This window comes from Manis pentadactyla, chromosome 1 (genome assembly GCF_030020395.1).
Source record: "Manis pentadactyla isolate mManPen7 chromosome 1, mManPen7.hap1, whole genome shotgun sequence".
Taxonomy (NCBI): domain Eukaryota; kingdom Metazoa; phylum Chordata; class Mammalia; order Pholidota; family Manidae; genus Manis; species Manis pentadactyla.
The window spans coordinates 115,733,071-115,753,538 of NC_080019.1; the positions used below are offsets into that span (position 1 = coordinate 115,733,071).

The 20,468-nt window shown below is 44.8% G+C and overlaps 1 protein-coding gene across 4 annotated transcripts in view; it reads right to left on the reverse strand.

Moving 5' to 3' along the window:
- Positions 1-292: 292 nt before the first annotated feature.
- The window catches only part of IGF2BP2 (insulin like growth factor 2 mRNA binding protein 2), a 166,421-nt gene continuing 146,245 nt past the window's right edge, over positions 293-20,468 (reverse strand). For 2 of the 4 annotated variants that reach the window (XM_036875292.2, XM_036875290.2), the window contains 6 exons: positions 11,843-11,911; positions 10,680-10,796; positions 6,815-6,889; positions 5,202-5,333; positions 3,522-3,635; positions 293-2,138 (listed from right to left, as the gene is read on the reverse strand). In XM_036875292.2, coding sequence (XP_036731187.1) covers positions 2,046-2,138; positions 3,522-3,635; positions 5,202-5,333; positions 6,815-6,889; positions 10,680-10,796; positions 11,843-11,911 — 600 coding nt within the window. In that variant the 3' untranslated portion in view covers positions 293-2,045. The remainder of the gene's footprint in view (positions 2,139-3,521; positions 3,636-5,201; positions 5,334-6,814; positions 6,890-10,679; positions 10,797-11,842; positions 11,912-20,468) is intronic. The other 2 variants (XM_036875291.2, XM_057500853.1) reach the window with 2 other exon arrangements.

The following is a 20,468-nucleotide window of genomic DNA, read 5'->3' on the forward strand; positions in this document are numbered from 1 at the left end:
AAACAGACTGCTAGGTCCCACTTTCAATTTCTGACTTGAGGACCCCAAGATCTGCATTTCTAACAAGTTCCCATGTGATAGATACTGTGGTCTGGGGAGCACACCTTGACCACCACTGACCTGGTTGAGCTTCTCCCGAAGACCTTCCTGGAGAAGCCAGCCTCGTCAGGGCAGCTCCCCAGTCCTGATGGTGTAAGCTGCCTGCTTTCCTCAGTCCCCTAAAAGAGCTAGAACTCAGCTGACACTTTGGGATGGGCAATGCTTAGTAAAATAAGAGACCAACACACCAGGATCTTGTTAGCTGGATATATTTCTTTTTTTGTTTGTTTGTTTTTGTCACAGAACACTGTTTGCAGTAGAGGAAACTGGCATTGCAGTCTGGTGGTAAAATGGCTTGTTCACATGAACCAGTACATGTTCATCCTTTAGCGCAAAAAGCCCTAATGGCGCGTACCCTATTGGAATTCAGGACATCTCCAATATTTTCTCTCTCTGTTTTTCTTTGTCATCTTTTTTTCTTTTTAATAAACATTTCAAGGTTTGTCCAAAAGAAGGCCATATAGGTTCTCGGCTAGCGGAAGACAATTCAGAACAGTTGTTGCACACTTGGACTGTCACCTTCTCCAGGCTGGCAGTTGATATCTTATTTTTTTCCAACTCATTTTTATTAAAAAAATAAAAAAATGCTCCAACTATCAGTTTTACAAAATCTCTAAGGGAAACACAAGAGCAAGGTGCTGAGGTAAAAAACACCTGAGGTAGCTTTTTTTGTGTGTTTTTCTCGTTAAAAAAATCTGTAAATTTAACGCCCTGGGCCAACAACCTCGTGTAAATTGTTATTTTCCTCCACATTTTTCTAAAAAGAAAGAAATCACTTCACTGAATATTGATGGCTTATACACCAAAATGTAAAAAGACAAAATACATTCTTTCTTTGTGGAATTTTTCTGTTTGGTTGGTTGGTTTGGTGGGTTCCTGTTTTCTTCTTCCAAAATGCTAGGACAAGTACCATTGACTCTTGTTCTTTTGAGTAACCAAGTGTAAGTTGAGGCTGGTTTGTGTGTTTCGCTTTGTTCCTTTTGTGTGATGTGATACTCAGAGCACTGCTTTGCCTGGTTGGGGAGGGGGTGCATAGGTACTGGGAATTGAGACAGAGGGAGGAGGGCACTGGAAAGAATAGGGATGGAGAAGAAGGGGTGGGAGAAAGGGTAAGGGAGAGATAAACAGAGAGAGACAGAGAATTATATAGCAGTATGCAAAAACCAGTTTAAAACCTGTGAAGCAAAGAGAAATGGGTGTTTGAGCTAGGCAGGGATGAAGAGACAGTTTCCTCTTCAGAGAGACGGTATCCCTTCTGTTGACATACACAGGTGATCCAGAACTGCTGTGAGTGTCCTTTCGAGATTTCCCGCCAGGTAAATTTTATGTGGGTGGCCTTGAAGCTCCTTCCTAAACCAGCAGACCTCCCAAAGAACGACTTTAAAGTCCAGAAAAGACTGCTTTCTCTTTAAAAGGAAAAAAATTAATAATTGATTAAAAATTGGAGTTAGTTTTGTTATTTGATATATTATTTCTAAAATATATTAACGCTGCAGGCACCCTGTGTAACCCACAGGCCACATATCTTAACATCTTTCCCCTTCTAATATGTACACACATGTACAGAGACAATTTCCACAAAAAGAAAAAGGTGTGAATTTTGCTTTGTTTTGAACACGTTCACCTATGTTAGTTCAACTAAAAGGGATAGCGTGGTGGGAGTTAAGGAGAGATCCAAGCGGACGGTGAAGTGGATGGCTGGGAAGCCTGCAGAGGCCCCGGGGAGGCAGGAGGCTGGGCCGGGAACCCAGCTGTCCTCCCTGCCCCTCTCCCGGCCCCGAGGAATTCTCAGGGCCTCTGCAGAGTCCCTGGCGCCTCCGCAGACTTCTCATTCCTCAGGATGGTCTTTGGTTTGCTCCCGATCTGGCTGGCTGTGTTTGGTCTCATTCTGTCAGGTGTTGGATGGGCTACATTCATCCGTGGTTTGCTGGTGCCTTGTGGGAGCCTCACTTGCTGCGCTGTGAGGCGACTCCCTGAGGATATTTCTGCTCCTGCTGCTTCACCTGTTGTACAATTTCCCTGATCTTGCGCTGTGCAGTCTGCAGCAAGGGAGAGGAGGGGGACAGGGGAAAAAAAGGAACCCAGTTCTGAGGACAAGCAGTGGGGTGGGGGAGGGGTGAGACTTGGGGGAGGGAGGCAGCTCAGGAAAGTGTCCTCTACCCACTGAGGCCCTTACTCTCTTACTCTTGGGGCCTTTTCTGTCTGGAAGTAAAGGAGCGGAGTTCACCCCCACCCCCTCCCCAAGGCGGCTAGGTGGAGGATAAGGGGGTAGGAAGTCAAGACTTCCTCATTGCTGAGCAGATAAGCCAGGGAGCCTGGCAGAGGTCAGAAAGCATTCCCCTGCCAACTACACACACCTTGGCTTCCAGTCTTGGCCCACGCACCTTTCCAGAGTTACTAGTGAGATTGCTGGGAAAGACAGTACATGAGATGTGGGAGGAAGTGAGAAACTGGCCCAGGCTGGAGAAAACACGTCAACCCAAACCTGACCTCTCACCCCACCCTGGTGCTCCCATTGCAGGGAGAACCCTGCACATTGAACTCCTGCAGGAACCTGGTGATTCAGAACCATTCCCAGGGCACTGGAGTTGCTGGGATGGAAGAGCAGCAGAGTTGGGAGTGGCTGGGACTGGCTGGAGGAATCTCAGAGGGCCTGGGGCCCTTCCCCAGCCTGGGGTCTCCCGGCAAAGGCACCATTGGGAGAGCAAGCTGACTGCTCAGCCCTTCCATGCAAGCTTAGACGGCCTTTGCTGGTTTAGGGCAAAAACCGAGACCGTTCTATCCCAAACCAACCAACAGAAAGCATCAAAAAGAAGCAGGCTACATGATGCTGAGGGACTGGCCCTTCCAAATTAAAGAGGAGAAGCTGTGTGGAGCCCTGTGTCCTGATGGAGGCGTCATGGGGAGAGGGGGAGGAAAGACGAATGAGGGCCTCCTGTGATGAGCTCATTTAACTCTTATTAGTGAGACTTGGGCACCCTGGTTCAGGCTGGTTTTCTGGGCCCAGCTGGGGACCCCCATGGGCAGGTCCTTGCCCGTACTTGGTTCCCAGCAGGGGAAGGCTGGGACGGGCCTGGGAGGGCCCCAGAAGAGGAGGGCCTAAGGGGAGGAGAGGAAAGCCAGGGACCAAGATCTCACACAAAAGCATTTCAGGGGCTTGAGATGAGCCTGGCTTGACCAAAGTTCTACACTCTTCCTCAAGCTCTCTAGCATGCCCAGGGAAGAGCAGTGGTGAGAAGGCGTGGCACAGTTTTCCCTGCTGTGTAGGCCATCCCAGAAGAGCCACAGGGAGGTTCCATCTGTGTGTGGGGGTTGAGGTGGTGGGGTGTGTGCAGGGCCTGTGGTCACTTGACAGGCCACCAAGAACTCAGAGAACTGAAAAGAGATTAGCAGGAGAGACTAGGCCCTCACAGCACAGGTACCTGGCTAGCAAAGAAATGCCCAATAATTCTGACGATCACTTCCTCATTTTCATCTGGTGTTTGGTCACGAGGCACGATGACTTCTGCACTGGTTAAATTCTGCAGTTCATTCACCTACGACAGAAGAAGAGCAGGCTCAGGAGGAAGTGGGGGTGGGGGAGCAGTGGAGGGCAAGGTTGCTGGCGACTCTCTCTTTTCTTTGAAACTAGAGCACCTCTGGGGGCTTCCCTGCACCGGGGCATGTGGGGCCTTCTTGGTCGGGGCCCTGGAGGGCTCAATGACAGAGCGAGAGAATCCAGCCCCTGACCCCATGGAGCTGCTTCTGGGGCTGAATTCTTATTCTGGAGTTCCTGTCATTGTGGTTCCTGAACTTGCTCAGAGTGAGTGAGCCCAGGCTTCCCAATAATCCAGGGATTATTATAAATCACTACAGGACATATTTTCCTTGGTGCCAACCATGAGCCTCTCACCTGACACACTAAAGTAAACTTTCCTGTCTAATCAGGCCCTGCTCTGTTCCCTGCTCTTGTTCATTCCTACCTTCGAGTTGCTTATGCTGTTCCTACCCCTGGATTGCAATCTTTTCTTTCGGCCTCTTGAGTTCAAGCCCAGGCACTCCTCCATGAAGCCTCCAGCCCATGCTGATCTCCCCCTTTAATGTAAAACCCATTACCTGAGCTCTGGTGCTCCTACTCACCAGCCTCAAAAAGACTACACTGCCCAAGGGCTTTCACCCGGCCCCAGGCGTGGTGCTCAGCACATAGGCAGGGCTACCATGCGCTTACTGGACAATTGATGGTCTCTGGGGGTTGCACAGAATTCAGGGACTGGTTCTAAGATGATCAGGAAGATGTTGAAGGGCTCAGGAGTCTACTCCCTCATGGACTATTTGCTCTTTTTTGCCTAATACATTCCAACGTGCCTAGAGCTTGGTGTACTTGCCCTGGGATGATGTCACACACAGGGCTCCAGAGACCCCCACATTCCTGCCACTGGACACTGACCTGCCAGGTGCGTGGGCACTGCTGGGACCTCTTGGGGGTCACCCCTGCCAGGTGGGGAGAGACCCTCTGCATGTTCCCACAGGCTTCGCAGAGCCTCTGCCACTTCAGATTACACTGTTGGTGCCACCTTCAACCTGAAAACCTTGGTTGTTTTTTTAAAAAGTATTTCCTTCTCACCCACACCCGATTGCTAGACTAGCTCCTACTTAGCAGATGGCCAGATTTGGGAAATAGCCAAATTAAATCTGTAGGAGGGGGAGTCAAAGCCCCTGAAGGCATCTGTCAGGGTAGTTTGAAAAATCACAGCAAAGTGTAGGACACTGGACCCCACGGGCCTCTGAGTGACACAGAGATGATGGATCTGCCAGGCGGGCATACTCCGTGTGCATCTCTTCCCATTATTCTGCTGCCAGGTGTGGGTAACGGGGTAGAGGCAGCCTGTCTCTGCAGGGATCACAGGCCTCCTCTGCCCAACATGTAGCCATGATGCAGTGTTCCTGGGCCTGAGACCCTGGTGTTTTCAGTGCCTGGCTCAGTAGCACGGATTCGTGGCCCTCAGCTCTGGAATGATGCTAATTATGTTTTGTCCTTGAGGAGCCAATGGGATCTGAAGGAAGTTAGTCAGGCTAGGGCAGGGGATCCTCTCAGGAGTGCAGCCGGCTCACAGCAAACTCACGGTTTTGCCGCCCTTGCCAATCACACGGCCAGCTGTTGAAGAGGGCACTCTAATGTGGGCTTCCAGTTTCACCTCTTCTTTGGGGTTAAAGAAGTTTTCTTCTTTCAGTTTCCCAAAGATCCGCCCCTGGGCCTGAGAGAATAAGACATAACTGGTGACCCTCAGTCAGCCGCCAGTCAGCCTGAGTTAGCAGGGCTGCTATGGGAACTGGTGAGTCCAGTGAACTGCATGCGCCAAGCCCCACTGCAGGTGGGCCGGACACAGACTGTGAGCCTGCTTCAGCTGCTCCCAGACCCAGCAGGATGCTTGTCCTGGTGCCTCCAGTGAGTGCACCTGGCAAACTGTGCCTGGGTTTGCACGTGATCACCTCCCCTAGGAAGCTTTCTGTGTGTAGGGCTGGAGGCAATGGGGTGGAGACAGAGCAGAATGATACAACTTTTTCCCATACCCCAGCACCTCTTAAGTGTTTAGTTCGGTAAGTTTGTTCAGGGAATTCTTAACTTCCTTCCCCAACAATATGCTCAGACCTCTGGTTATTAAAGGATGGAGATAAGGGTGGTGGTGATAGGATTTGCTTTTTGATGGTGATCTCCAGAGCCAGTGTACCCAAAAGGTTACCATTCTTTTTTAAAAAACTTTAAAAAAAAATTGAGGTATAATTCATACAATCTAAAATTGATCGTTTTAAAGTAAAGTGTACACTCCAGGGATTTTTAGTTTACTCATTGTGTGATACCACTACCGTCACTATGCAGAACATTTTTACTCCATTCCCCCAAATACAAACCCACACCTATTAGCAGTCAGTCGCAGTTCCTCTCTACCCTCCACCCCTGGCAACTATTATTCTTTCTCTATGAATTTGCCTTTCCTGGACATTTGATATAAATGAATCATGTAATATGTAGCCTTTTGTGTCTGCCTTTCAGTTAGCGTAATATTTTTTATGTTTACCCACACTATAGCATGCATCAGAACCTCACTCCTTTTTCTGGTGGAATAATGTTCTATTGTGCATTTTGTTTATCCAATCACGAGTCGAAGGGTTACTGTTCCTGAATGTTTCCACATTGTGTTAACTTTTTCTTCTCAAACTTTAAATAATTTTACTGATAAGGATTACAGTTATAAATGTTTTCTAAATGACTTTCAGAAAACTCAAGTTATGATTTTCTTGGGGATAAAAGAGAAAACAAAACAGTGTGTCCCATCAAACAGCTTCTAACCGCCCATGTTCCTTCCCCTCTCAGCCCATGTTTCATGCCACAGCTTGAAGGATATAAATGACTACATGAGTCTGAGACATCCATCCTCAAAACTACAGCTCAGGGACCAAAAATATCCCAGAGTGAGTGCCACTGAACTGGGTACCAACAGATGGCCAGCTTTCCCATGGGAGAGAAGGGAAGGAGGGCTCCAAGCAGCCTGGAACAGTGGGCAAAACAGGCAGAGTCTGAGACTAGTGAGCAGGAGCAGGAAGGGAAATGGAGGTTGTGCTCCACTGAAGAGTCTTGAATGTGCCTTTGAGGCAGTGGCTGCTGAAGGCCTGTAGCTACCCAACAGGCTGCCCTGTGCCCGGAGCCTGCAAGGGCTGAAGTAGCCTTGGCACTGACCTTGAACTGGGCTTCAGGTGGACCGGTGATGATGACCATCCTTTCACTGATGTCTGGGCCTTCCGCTGGGGCAATCTGCAGTTTACAGGGAAAGAGGAAAATGCTGTTGCTTGGCCACTTTCCCCAAGCAATTCTTTCTCGTCTAAGTGGGAGGTATGCACACTAGGAGGAGATCACAGGGCTTTGCCTTTGCACCTGGTGCTTCATCGGACTCCTGCTGCTTCCACTCTGGGTCTTAGAAAGTTATGATCACAGTGTCCAGGATCAGATTTGGGTCTTCAGCCACCCAGGAAGCAGGCCAGTATTAATGCTTGTCCCTGCCCCAAGCACATAGGGCCTGGCCCCTTTTCACTGAGCCAAGGAAGTCAAGGGCCCTAGGAAGAGGGACACAAGGGCTCCACCAACCCACCCAGGGCTCAGACGGAGGAAGGGCTAGTCCACAGGTCATTCACAAGTGGAACCAGCTTATAGGAAAGGAACTCTGGTTCTAATACTGAGCTCACAGAGGCAGTCAGCTGCAAGGGACAGTTGAACTAGAGCAGGTGCAACTAGAACCAGCTCCTCCATGGCACACACATCAGTCTGACAACACCAGAGCAGGTATGAGGACACCTTGCAGTCTAGTGCTGGCTCTGCAAATCCCTCCCCTTCCTGGGCTTGAACTACCTCATCTGTGAAATGTGGAGATTGAACCTGGCAAGGTCAAAGCTGCCTCCTAGCTCTCACTAGAGCCTGGTGAGTCTGCACTCTTCTGTAACACGACTGGTGGGCCAAGCAAGCAATTTCTGTTAGATTCGCATTACATATTTTTTTCTGCACACCTTGCCTTATTTAAAAAACCCTTAAGGTAGCTTTAAAAGTAAACACAATATAGCAAAACTAGAGTTAATTTAAAGTAAAATGAGTTAGAAGTACACCAGACAATTTAGGAATGAGCCAGGAGTGAGGTTAGTAAACAGTGTGTCTCCTCAGGTCCTATACACCTGCCTCAGTGGGCCTCAGACTCAGTTCTAAGCCCACTAAGAGCAAATACAAAAAAAAAACACAAAAACTGGTCAATTAAAGGGTCACAGTATTTCTAATGCAAAACAAAACTAATGGCTCAAGGGAGGCACCATCCTTTAGAAGCGAGCTGTTCACAGTGAAATAATTCATCCTATATGCATTTACAACTTTATCATCTCTGGATCACTGTGTCTAGGTCATGGTCTTCCCCAGGAAGACTGCTACCTCCACCAGGTTTAATTTAGTTTTCTATGTACATTCCTTAAGCCAGGCTCCATTTGTGGACCTCAGTCCTGTGTTGCCATCCCAGCTTTACTGTGAGGACACATCCAAAGGGTGCCCTGATCCATGCCCTGCTCTGGAAGGAGGAATCCTTCTAAGAGATTCAGAGGTCTCTGGCTCTGATTACTTCACCTAATGAGAATGAACGTGAGACACAGGTTGCCAGCCACTAAGCTTCTTGGGGGAGTTCCCTTTGCTGTGGGTGGTCTGCCAGCCTTCAACTTCAACGGATAAACAGACCACAGTGTGTCCAGGGGACTGAGACCCTCTGGCAGGCTGCTCACAGACTGGCTGTGGAGACCACTGGTGGAACGGTCATGTCTGCTTCCAGACCACAGCCAGCATTAAATCTGTTCCCTATCTCTAAGAGTAAGAGACTGGAGCATGGACATGGAGGTTCCCAGATCTTACCCACCCAAATCGACAAGAGCTGAGAGGCTAATTCATGATTCATGTTGACCAAATCAGTTCAGCCATCACTGTCTACTTCCTAATGACTCAGGCTGTCTTGCTCAGATTCTGAAAGAAACTCCCTGTCTCTCTGCTGCCCAACCCTCATCAGCCCACACCAAAGGTATGAGAGCTACACAATGTGCTCTTGCAGTTATGCAGTGGCATTCCACAGGCAGACTCCCTTGAGAGGACCAGGAATGAGCACCCCATTTTATGACTAAAGCAAACGGGACCCAGAGAGATGAGACTGCCAAGATCACAGCGTGAGCAGTGCTGGAGCAGGATCAGGAATGCTGTGTGGCCTTCTGAAGCCTGCTGACCTAGATGCTCCGCAGGCAAGGTGAGCCCAGCTCTTGTGATTCAGTCATCTCTAGGGGTACAACTCCCCAGTCTTAGCTCAGCCCTCTCCCTCCCAGCACTCTGCTCCCGCAGAGGAGTGCAATGCTCTCTCCCTGCCCTGGCAGCTTCAAATGTGCCTCTAGTTGTGGCCCCACAAGACTGGCAAACAGGATGGGGGGTGTTCTCTGTAATTAGATCACCTACCTTGCTTTAGAAACAGATGCTTTGCAGAGACCTGTTGAAAATATGGCAATCTAACAAAAACCAGATTGATTTTTTAAAAGTAGAAAACTTCTCTCACAGATATTTGGCTTTCCTGGTTTTCCCTAGTTTTCTGAGCAGGTTGTTGGCTCAGCACAAAAAAATGACTGGAAATAATTAGCCCGTTATGTCCCCTGGTCCAATCCTGCTGTCTTTGCCTATCACAGAAAGCATAAGCAAGTGACATGCCACCGCTCAACCTTGCTGGGACACAGAAGGGAGTGGATGCTGTGGGCTGAAGCCCACAGGACTGATCTCACCTTACTTTCTTAAAGGCCTACTAGGAATGATTCCAGTGTATAGCACTTGGGTTGCTACAGTGGAAAAAACATTGGACCAGAAATAGGATAACTTGGTCAAACTTCGGCAGTGAGCTCCAGCAGGTGCTCAGTGTCCTCAGGTCAGCAGAACTGATACTAAATGCTGTCAGTGCTGGGGCCTCACCTGTGGCAGGTTTGTGAAGGCACCTGTGTGCTGCACCACTGGCCACCTGCCTCGCGGCTCTTATCCCGTCTTTGCACTTTGCAGGCGAGATAAATGAGGCCTGAGAGGGGAAATGATTTACCTAAATAAAATTCTTTTATCGTCTCACTGCAATCCTTGTTCTGCGCTCCTCAGCATGTTTTGTTTTGTTTGTTCTCCAGAGCACTCGCTGTGGGAGAAATTCCAGCTCTTCCTGGGGAGAAGCGTAAGCACTCTCTCTTTCCCAGTCATAAGACTTCTTGTTCAGAATTCCGGGTTGTCCCATGGTAGCAAATTATTTTACGTAACAACAGAAACTCTGTTTTCAAAAGTGTTTCATGAAGCTTAGGACATGCTCAGCATTCTGCCCGCGAGTCAGAGCTGATAGCTGGGCTTGGAGCGGGACCAGGGCAGAATAATCCTTCCCTTTCAGCTTCTCTGACGATTCTTCACATTGTGCTTGAGGAGGCAGGAGGGGGTGTGTAAGTGAAGCTATGTCTGCCCTCACAGCTGTCAGTAAATTAGGGGCCTGCCTTCCTGAGCCTCTCTCTTCAGTCCCAGGGCTGTGTGTCAAGTTAGGTCACCAGCTTTTGTTTATCCACAGTTTTTATCACCACTTTTCAAAGAGTTTTTCTTTCAACGACTTTCAAAATTCAAAGGTTTTTAGAGCAGAGACTAACTAAAGGGTCAAAGCACTGATAACTGCTAAGTATAAATTATCACTTCACTTAAGTCCACTCCCTTAGCTTGGGTAAAAGCCTCAGTCTTTCTTTACTTCTTGAGAGAAGAAGATAATGGGAACCCAAAGAGGACTGGATTGGTTTATTTGTTACTAATATATTTTTCTAACTCAGTTGTTAGTTGAACAAAAAAGGGTAAGAAGAGAGGTAAAGATGAGAGGAGATGGGACTAGTCCTGGAGGCACATTTTCCACATCCAGTGGGATTGCGTCCCTGGATGGTGTAAGCACTGCCCAGAAGTGACAGAAGGAACAAGGACCATGGGGTGGGGATGTGGCAAAAGAAGAGGGTGGAACACAGGTGGCTGCTAAGAGCAGCTTTACCTTGATGGAGGCCCCGGCGAATCTAGCCAGCTGTTTAATGTGTGCCCCCTTCTTCCCGATGATGGCACCCACAGCCTGGGTTGGGATGAAGAGATTCACAATCTCCTGCTCTGGATACTAGAAGGGCAAGACAAGACAGGAAAGATCATTCCCACAGAGGTTGCTCCTTCAGGCACTTAACAGGTACTAAGCATCAACCTGAGCCACCTGGTAGGATGGTTTCACTACCCTGGAAATGGCTGAACTGGTACACTGGAGTCTTCTGTGGCCTAGGGCTCCGCAGGTGAGATGCTTGAAGAATGAACCTGAATGTGGGTGGCACTATGTGACTGTCAAACAGCAGCTCCTCCTGAGCAGCTCTGGATTTGTTCGGTGCAGAAAGCTGGCTGTTCATGGGTTTTCTGTTACACAAATGTGATCCACACTTCTCCTGTGTCTTTATCCAAGAACTCAATCAATAAGCACACCTGGCCTGAAGATGGGTCCTGAGGCACTTCATCAGAGGAAATGGGAAGCTACTCACTGTCGTGTAACAGGAAAGGCATTTTTCCCAGGGTAGTGTCAGATTGAACTGAACCTGCCCTGACCAGGCCACGTAGCGAGGGCCCAAACAGACGTGGGCAGGCCACAGGGGTCCTTCAGCAGAGAATCTCCCAAATGATTTAAACAGCTGTTTATGTTCTCCTTCTCTATAGATATGAGTGTATACATATATTATAGAGACTATACTAGCAACTTAGAATATTTCCTGAGCCATACATTATCTTGTATTTTAACCAGTTTCCAGGGCAATGGCTAGAACACTGTTTCAAAAGAAACCTGTCTCAGTAACATCAGCAGCTGAGGTTGAGAGGCAGTATTCACTTCCCATTTATTGAGGCTTTTTAATATAATTATGCTGATTTTTGCTTTTGCCTCCCTACTCAGTGGGACTCACAAGTACGATCAGGATTGTTGAACTGGGCTTTGAGGGGCCTTTAGTGCACTTGACATTTGAGTACGGGTACTCTGGTGCACTTGTGCCCTGAAGAATATATCACCTGGATCCACAGGACCCAGCATTCTGCCTGTGAACAGTCACTGCTCAGTCTGCCAGGGACCAGGCGGTGCCAGGCACAGGAGGGAACCAAGCAGTAGATGGGGCTGAACAGAAGGGCACTTACAGAGTGGTGGTGCGGGAACGGGCCGAACTGGTGAGGTGGGTACAAGCTGGAGAAGTATCCGGAGTGGGTCTGCAGCATGAGAGAAGCGGTTGGTCGGTTAGCGGGGGCCCTCAGGAACACTCACCAAACCCGGGGAGGCAAGAGTTCCACACGTGACATGGGCTCCGCACATCGTGTGGCCCCCTATCATGTCTGTCCCTTTACAGCTCAGACCTCTACCCTGCACTCCCCTTGGAGCACCGAATGCTGGGCTGAATGTGTGTCAGCTCTAAGCTGAGTCATGCTTCAGACTTCCTAGGAGCTTATACCACAGGAGTGAGTGTACATGCTTTTAACCTGCCCTCAGGGAGAGAGGCAGGGCCGGTGGCTTGTATTTCCTGGGGAATTACAAATCGTGAATTAAAAAGAACAGAGATTGCTAAGCATCTTAAGAATTATTCAGGACACGCAAATATGCTCCTGGAAAGTCAGAGCAGTGAGTTCCACCAGAGAATTTCAGAAGGAATAGAGAAATTGAAAAAGATTTGGAAAGAAAGAAAGGAATGAATAAGAATATTGTGTGTGAGTGTGGGGAGGAGGAAGCAGGGGATAGGAAGGCAGGTGCAGACAGAAGAGCTATTAGGAAAATAACATTTAAAAAGTAGCTACTTTCTACTGAATACCTACTGTGTACTAGGCACTGTGGCAGGTACTTTATTCATAAAGTCTTAATCCTCACAATAATCCTGCAGAGAGGAATATGTCTGATTTTATATATTCTTATGGGGCAGACACTGACCAGAGTCAGCAAAGCCTACCTAACTGCATTTCCTAAGGCCAGTAAACACTGGTCTGCTGCCACAGGAAAGGTGCACTGCTCTGAGCATGATATGGAGCCAACCCTTGTACGCCCACCCTACAAGATGACCTCTCAGGAAGACCATTCCAGCACCGGTCAGACATGCAGGGATGACGCGTGGAATTAGAGAACCTAGCTTCATTCGAGGACCCTTGAGCAGAACTCATGGTGTCTTCCATCTCCTGACTCTCCAGCTGGACTGAGCTCCAGCTCACAACTACCTCATGGCTCATCAGGGACAAAATGAAACAGTTCCCCTTTCTGAGCTTGGCAAGTGGCCTTCTGGCCCAGGGGAGGAAGAGATGAGAACTCTGTAGGGAGCATCCCCCAGGGGTGCTCTAGGTGCCCACAGCACCTGCCAGGGGCAAAGCTCTGTTTACGGAAGGGAACCATGGCTGTACTGCTGCCAGCCTTTGCTTTCGTGACTTGTAAGGAGGCTGCAGTGACACTCATGCTCACAAGAGGGTGCTACGAGACCAGCGTTCTCTTAATGGTCTCCACTTTGGAAAGGAAGCTGAGTGAAGGGGTCAGGCTTACTTAGTTCTGCCTCTTTCTTAAAGAGCATCATCTCCACACCCTTCTCTGTGCAGATCCCTGTCCTGGGCTATGGAGGATGGGTGCTCAAATCTCTGCCTTGGGGAAAGGATGCTTCCACCCTCCTCTCACAAGAGATTCCTCCCTTCAGCCCTCAGAGCAGTAATCTTTTGAATTGTGATTTGCCTTTTTCTTACAAAACTCATGTGAAGCCAAGAATAGACAGACAGGCCACAGTTTTCCTATTCTTGGTTCAAATACTCCCATTGTATCAAACTGAGATCAACCACTTGGGTTGGGGGAGAGAATTAGCTGTAAAAGGATAAGCAGGACTAACTGCCTATGCCCCTTTTTATTCATGAGTTACTACAGTGGGAAGTTGCTGCAGGGAAGGAAGCCTGAACTCCCTCCTTTGTTGCTGAGGCTCTCTGTGCCTTTGTGCATATGTTGGTTTTTGGAGTCAGAAGACCTGAGTCTAAATCACCAGCCCTATATAAGTTGGAATAATTTATTGAGCCTTTCTGAACCTCATCCACAAATGAGTTAAAGTAATGGGTTTAGATCTTCTAATATTGCTGTGAGGGTTATTCAACTGTTCATTCATTCATGCAAGAGTTTTGAGCATCTACCATATGCAAAGTACTGTTCTAGGTGTTGGGGACACACTGCTAAGCCAGAAAAGGTCACTGCTGCCATGTGTCTTACATCTTTTGGGGGGGCCACATAAGTACTGTGAAAGAAATGACCAGGATGACGTGAGGAAGGGAAGCAATGGCAACTTTAGCTGGTGTGGGCCAGGAAGACCCTTGGAGGAGGGGACCTCTGAGCAGGGACCCGTGATGGAGATGGAGCCCCACCCAAGGCACTGAGGAGGGAACATATAATCACGGTTCTTGGAGGTCCTAGAAAGGGGTTGGCCTGTTTGAAAAACAGAAAAGAGCCGAGTCTGGTGAATGCAAATAAGAGTGTATAGCAGCATACAATGGGAGCCAGGCAGTGCGAGACCAAGCAGGGTCTTGGTTTGAACATGGACTTGACCATAAGAACAATGGGTGCCTCTGAACAATCTTATGTGCATTCAGAGAGGTCTCAGGAATGGAAGAATCTATCGTCTGGCGTTGTGTGCACTGAATTAATGAGTGCTAAGTGAGTACTTACTTGTAATGAAATGTGTGGCTTGGAGCATACTATTTCCCATCCACCCAAGCTTACATGGAGTCTATAACCTCAAATGGAAGAGGGTTATAGGTTCCCTCTTAGTCAAATGCTTAGTCATAATGACCAGAAAAATAACCTGTTGATGATGTGAATATGTGTTCTCTTTAAAGCAGGTGTGGCCATCAAATGAACCCAGGCCCCAGGGATGGGGAGGTCAGTATGGAACCCCAACCCTGACATAGCAGTTGGCTTCACTGTCCCAGGTGAAGAGTCCCCAGCTATTTTATGAGGAAGAAGCTACTTTATTTTTTGAGTGTTTCAAAAGCATGATGACATTGGGGAAGGGGAGAGGAGGTGTTCTAGTAAAAGCTGACCCAGCCAGGTGTGCCCCACCCTTGCAAGTAGAGGCAGCAAGGGGTGATGGTCATTATTATCCACTGGACCATTTTCAATTTTCAGCTTGAAGAAAACTGGTGCCTGCTTTTCCTCTATGCTCAACTATGCTGAGGGGTAAGTAGAGGAGTATATATCAAATGCATTCATGAAAATTAAAAAGGGAATTATAAACAGTTGGGCCTACTTTTCCTGAAACAACTACTGGTTCCTTGGTTCCAAACTGTATGTCTGACCATAATCATGATGCATGATTTAGGTGAAATTCTGAAACATGAAAAAATTGGGGGGGGGGGGGAAGGGGAGGATGAGAAAGTAGTAGTGGAGAGGGCAAGGGTCAGGTGTACAAATTATGTTCTAATATTTAAATAGCTTTGGTGTGTTGACAGAGTGATGCCATATTGCAAAGATGGTGGATGCTCTCCCTAGGAACCAGGGGAATGGACGTGAGCCCATGGGGAGGGGAGTGGACTTGGCCAGAGGGATCGGTGGGAAGGACAGAGCTTTCCAAGATACAGAAGATGCACAGTTCTACCCTAGCTTGTCAAAGTGCCTCCTGATAGCTGCTTATCCATCTCTGTGTGTTCTCATAGGACAACCTCAGGAGCTGCTGGGGACTAGAAATTGGTAAGCTAGTAAGAGGCAGAGCACAGATCTCCTGTGTCTAACTCTGTGAGCCAAGATCTTAACCACTACACCCCACACTGCTCCCATCTGGAACATTCAAAATTCATTGGTTCAGATTCACAGCACATGTCATGAAAAAGTTCCCCTAAGAATTCTAATATGCTCTCTGTTGAGTTTTATCTAAATATATGAATGGGCAGTTAAAATTCATTAGATATAAATAGAGAAAGAGCATCATGAAAAGGGGGAGCAAGGCAAGCAACTGACCCCAGTAGAATTCAGGAAAGAGTTTTTTTTTTTAAGTCTGATTTGATTTCTTAGATTAAAAAGGACAGTGCTTTAATAGGTGAGTAGACTATGAGAAAAAACCAGGGAACTAATTCAAAGCATGATTCATGACTCAAAGGGGTTGTATAAGTTGCAGAACAGAAAGACACTCCTGAAAAGCCAATCACTACATAAGAAGATTAACCCAGGCCAAACAAAAAGGGAATTAGATATAAAAAGTAGAATGAGAAGATCTACTACCCATGAAGTGGAAAGTCCAGGAAAAAATGAAGTGGAGGGAGGAGCAATACTAAAAGTAATTACAGAAGCAGAAGATATTCCTGTGCTGAAGAAAAACTTGAATCTTCAGTTCAAGAATGAAGGCAAAATACTGCAAAAGTAAAAAAATTTACAGACAGAAGAAAAAAGCTATCTATGAAAGAAAGAATGAGGATGGTAGCACACTTATCTGAAAAATGAAATGCTAGAAGTAATGGTTTCACTGTTCTAAAGGAACTATGACCCTGGAATTTCTAGACACCCAGTTGAACTTTTATTTATATTTGAGGGGAAAAGAAAGGCATTTTCAGACATGGGATGGCTTAGAAATTATACTACTTATGTACTAGGCCTAAAAAAAGTTGTTTAAGTACTTCAGGCAACTCAAAAATTAGGAAGATACAGAACACAAGAAACTCTCTGCAGTGAGCAAATAAACCAGTAAAAGTTAAGTCTAAATAATTGTGGATTATGAGATTTTGTGTTAAGAAATAAAGGTTAATTCCACTCCTAGGAATTTACCCTAAGAATGTGGGATCCCAGTTTCAAAAAGACATATGCACCATGTTTATTGCAGCACTATTTACAATAGCCAAGAAATGGAAGCAACCTAAGTGTCCATCAGTAGATGAATGGATAAAGAAGATGTGGTACATATACACAATGGAATATTATTCAGCCACATGAAGAAAACAAATCCTACTATTTGCAACAACATGGATGGAGCTAGAGGGTATTCTGCTCAGTGAAATAAGCCAGGCAGAGAAAGACAAGTATCAAATGATTTCACTCATCTGTGCAGCATAAGAACAAAGCAAAAACTGAAGGAACAAAACAGCAGCAGACTCACTGAACCCAAGAATGGACTAACCATTACCAAAGGGAAAGGGACTGGGGAGGGTGGGTGGGAAGGGAGGGAGAAGGGGAATAAGGGGCATTACGATTAGTACACATAACATGGGGGGGGCATGGGGAAGGCGGAATAGCACAGAGAAGACAAGTAGTGCCTCTATAGCATCTTACTACGCTGATGGACAGTGACTGTAATGATAAGGGGAGGAATCTAGTAACCACAATGTTGCCCATGTGATTTTATATTAATGACACCAAAATAAAAAAAAAGAAAGAAAGGTTAATAATTTGGACTAAAACTCCAGATTACTTGTACAGTAATATGACTAAGACACATTAAGTAAAATCTGTAAACAATTTAACAAAACCATAATCATAGAAGAACAGTAAACTTCTCTCAAAACTTAATGTCATACAGATAAAAAAAAGTATATAGAGGATACAAGCCACCAATTAGAAACTTGATTTCATAGCTATAAACACAACTTCGAACACATCAGAGGAGGCTCACCTTTCCAAATGTCCATGATTTGCAAAATTTGATCATGCATGACAAAAGCCAAAAAATCAGAAATGTTCCAATAACATTCTCTGAGTACAAAGTACAGGATACAATTGCAAGAGAATAAAAAAGAAGCCCTTCACTACTTAGAAATTTAAAAAACAGTAAAAGCCCTAACAAATATGATTAAGAAAAAAAAGAGAAAAATATATATATCATGCTAGGAATTAAGAGAGATATAACCACAAGTGTGGAGATTTAAAAAGTGTCAGTCCGCTCTGCACAATGTCATGCCAATATATATGAAGAAATAAAATGAATGTTTTTATAGGAAAATATAAATCAACAAAACCAAGTAAAAAACTTGTAAGAAACTAAAAAGCTTATAAAAGATCTTTCTCCAAACAAAAGGTGGTAGGCTCAGATGTTTCATGGATGAATCTTATCAAATCTTCAAAGGAAGAGAAAATTGCAGTATATCCTTTAATTTAACCAAGCATTGTAAAAGATGGTCATTTTTCCAAATCATTCTTTGAGAAAAAAATAATCCTGCTATTAAAATTGTCAAAGACAGTATATAACTAACTACAGCAATTACAGTGTAGACAGAAAGATGAGTTGGAATGGTGTAGAGTCCAGAAAAATGACTAAGGGGGGAGTTTAATGTCTGACAAAGCTGACATTTCAAATTGTGTGATAAAAGGTACATCACTCAATAAATGATTTTGGGGAAATTAGCTGTCCATCTGGAAAAAATAAAGGTAGCTCCCTATCCCAAAGAGCAAGTCAAGATAAATTTCCTGTGAATTACAGATATGACAACAATCCCCAAAACAAACAACTAAAAATTACTGTAAGAAAACATGGGAGAATACTTTTACAGTCTTGAATGGGAGAAGGCTCATTCCTTAATAATGACATCAAAGGCCAGAAATCCATAAAATAAAACATCACTGACTTAACTACCTTCATTCTTAAAATTTCTGCATGAATTCTGTTGAAGGGAATATTTGAGAATTAAATTGTGTATACCCTTTGATGGAATAATCCAGTCTTAGAGAATTTACCTTCAGATATACTCACACACTTGTTTAAAGACTTATATATAAAGATATTCATTCTGACACTTTTTTTAGTAGAGAAAACCTAGAAACAACACAAATGTCTAAAAATAGTATGCCTGTTATAAAAATAACATTTAATTCATATAATGGAATACTAAGTAGCTATTAAAGAATTAGGTTTAGCTATGGTAAAATACCCAATAAGTTAAAAAAAATCTTGTAATTCACTGTCTATAGCATGATTCCATTTGTATTTCTGAATAATATGATTGTATATAAGCTGAGAAAACATTTAAAAAGTGTAAACATAAAAGTGCTATAATTCTGGGGAGTGGTTGTTGGGTAATATTTGGGTAAGTGAAGGAAGGCTGAAGGGAAATGTTTACATTTTGCTTCATTCAATAATTTGTTCAAAAATATCTATTTTAAATTATTATGGTACAAGACACCACAAGTAAGGCAAAGTGAAACAAGTTGGGAAAATATTTACAGCATGACAAATGGTTAACAGCCTTCATATGTAATCAGCTGTTACAAATCATTAAGATGGAAGATAAAGATAATGACAACAGCAAAGATTTACAAAGCAATTACTATGTGCAGGTCTTATTTAATAACCATCATAACAACTGTATGATATGTACACTATTGCTACTCCCATCTTACAGACAGCGACATGAAGATGCAAAGACGTTAAATTGCTTGCCTGATGTTAAATATAGCAAGTGACAGCACAGAGATTCATATGCCTGGCTCTCAGTAGACAGATGGGCAAAAGATGCAGAAAGACAATTCATTAAAGGGGGAAAAAATGGCCAATAAACAAAAATGTTGAGTCTCATGTGATATTTTAAAGTTATTATGTTGCAAAGAATAATTACAATGGTAGTGAGAGTAAGGGGGAAAAAAATCCCTCTGTCACATACTCTTAGTAGGAAGGAAAGTAGTATTTTTGTATCAAAATCTGTTATGTATCATAATTTACATATTTTATAATTATATATCATATATAATTAATATATTCTTTGGACCAGCAACTCTGAGGAAATCACTTGATATAAGAGCCAAGATAAATTTCCTCAGAATTGCTGAGCCAAAAAATGTATACATTTTGTACATAATATATAATTTACAAGGATTTCCATTACAGAGTGAAAAATTTGAATATATATAATATATATGACACACTTAATATTTTATGTGTATTAATTATACATATACACATACCCATATACAAGGAAACATTGGTTCCTTCTAAGCTGGAAAAAAATTTGCACTTTCTACACTTCTGTATTATTTGCTTCATAAATACTACAAATGTATTACTTTTATAGCCAGAAAATAAGAATAGAGTTTTTATGCATATACATATGCATTAAAAATTTAAGAGGTTAGAGGCCAATTCGTGCTTGTGTGAGACAGCTATAAGTAGGTACAGAAACTTCTGACCTTTGGATGCCAAGACCAAGAGCACTAGTGTTTTGTGATGTATAAAAGCAAAGAAATACTCTAGGTTCCCGGAAATCTGACTGCCTCTGTGACAGGAAAACAGTACCTTGTAACTGAAGTATCCTCACCACTCCAACCTAACCTGTCTTCCCTCAGAATGCCTGGGCACACCAGGGAGGCCCAGAAGCCTGCAATGTGGGCTCTGCAGGTGTGGCCTTGGGGATCTGTCCTAGGTCCTGCATATCCTAGCGAGGGCTACCTTCATGCTTGTAAGCTCTTGCAGCTGTCCCAGGAGCCATACTGCTGCAGAGTGGGGTTAACTGTGTACTCTGGATTAGAATCTCATCTTGCTCTATGGAATCAAGATCAATACTACATGGCTTTTAGCTTAAAAAAGAAATTTTACTTAAAATCTATTTTAAAAACAACAGGAACTATATATTTTAGTAAAATGGTTATTCTACTGTCTCAGTAAAAATCTGATATAAAGGAAAGTTTCCAAATGGCCAAAGATTTTCAAGTTTAGAAAATATTCTGCTATCACATGGAAACCTCTCATTTGAGTTCAGGGGTCTCCAAACTTGTTCTCTAAAGGGCCAAATACAGTTGACTGTTGAACTACAATGGGTTTGAACTGTGTGTGTCCACTTAAATGTGGATTTT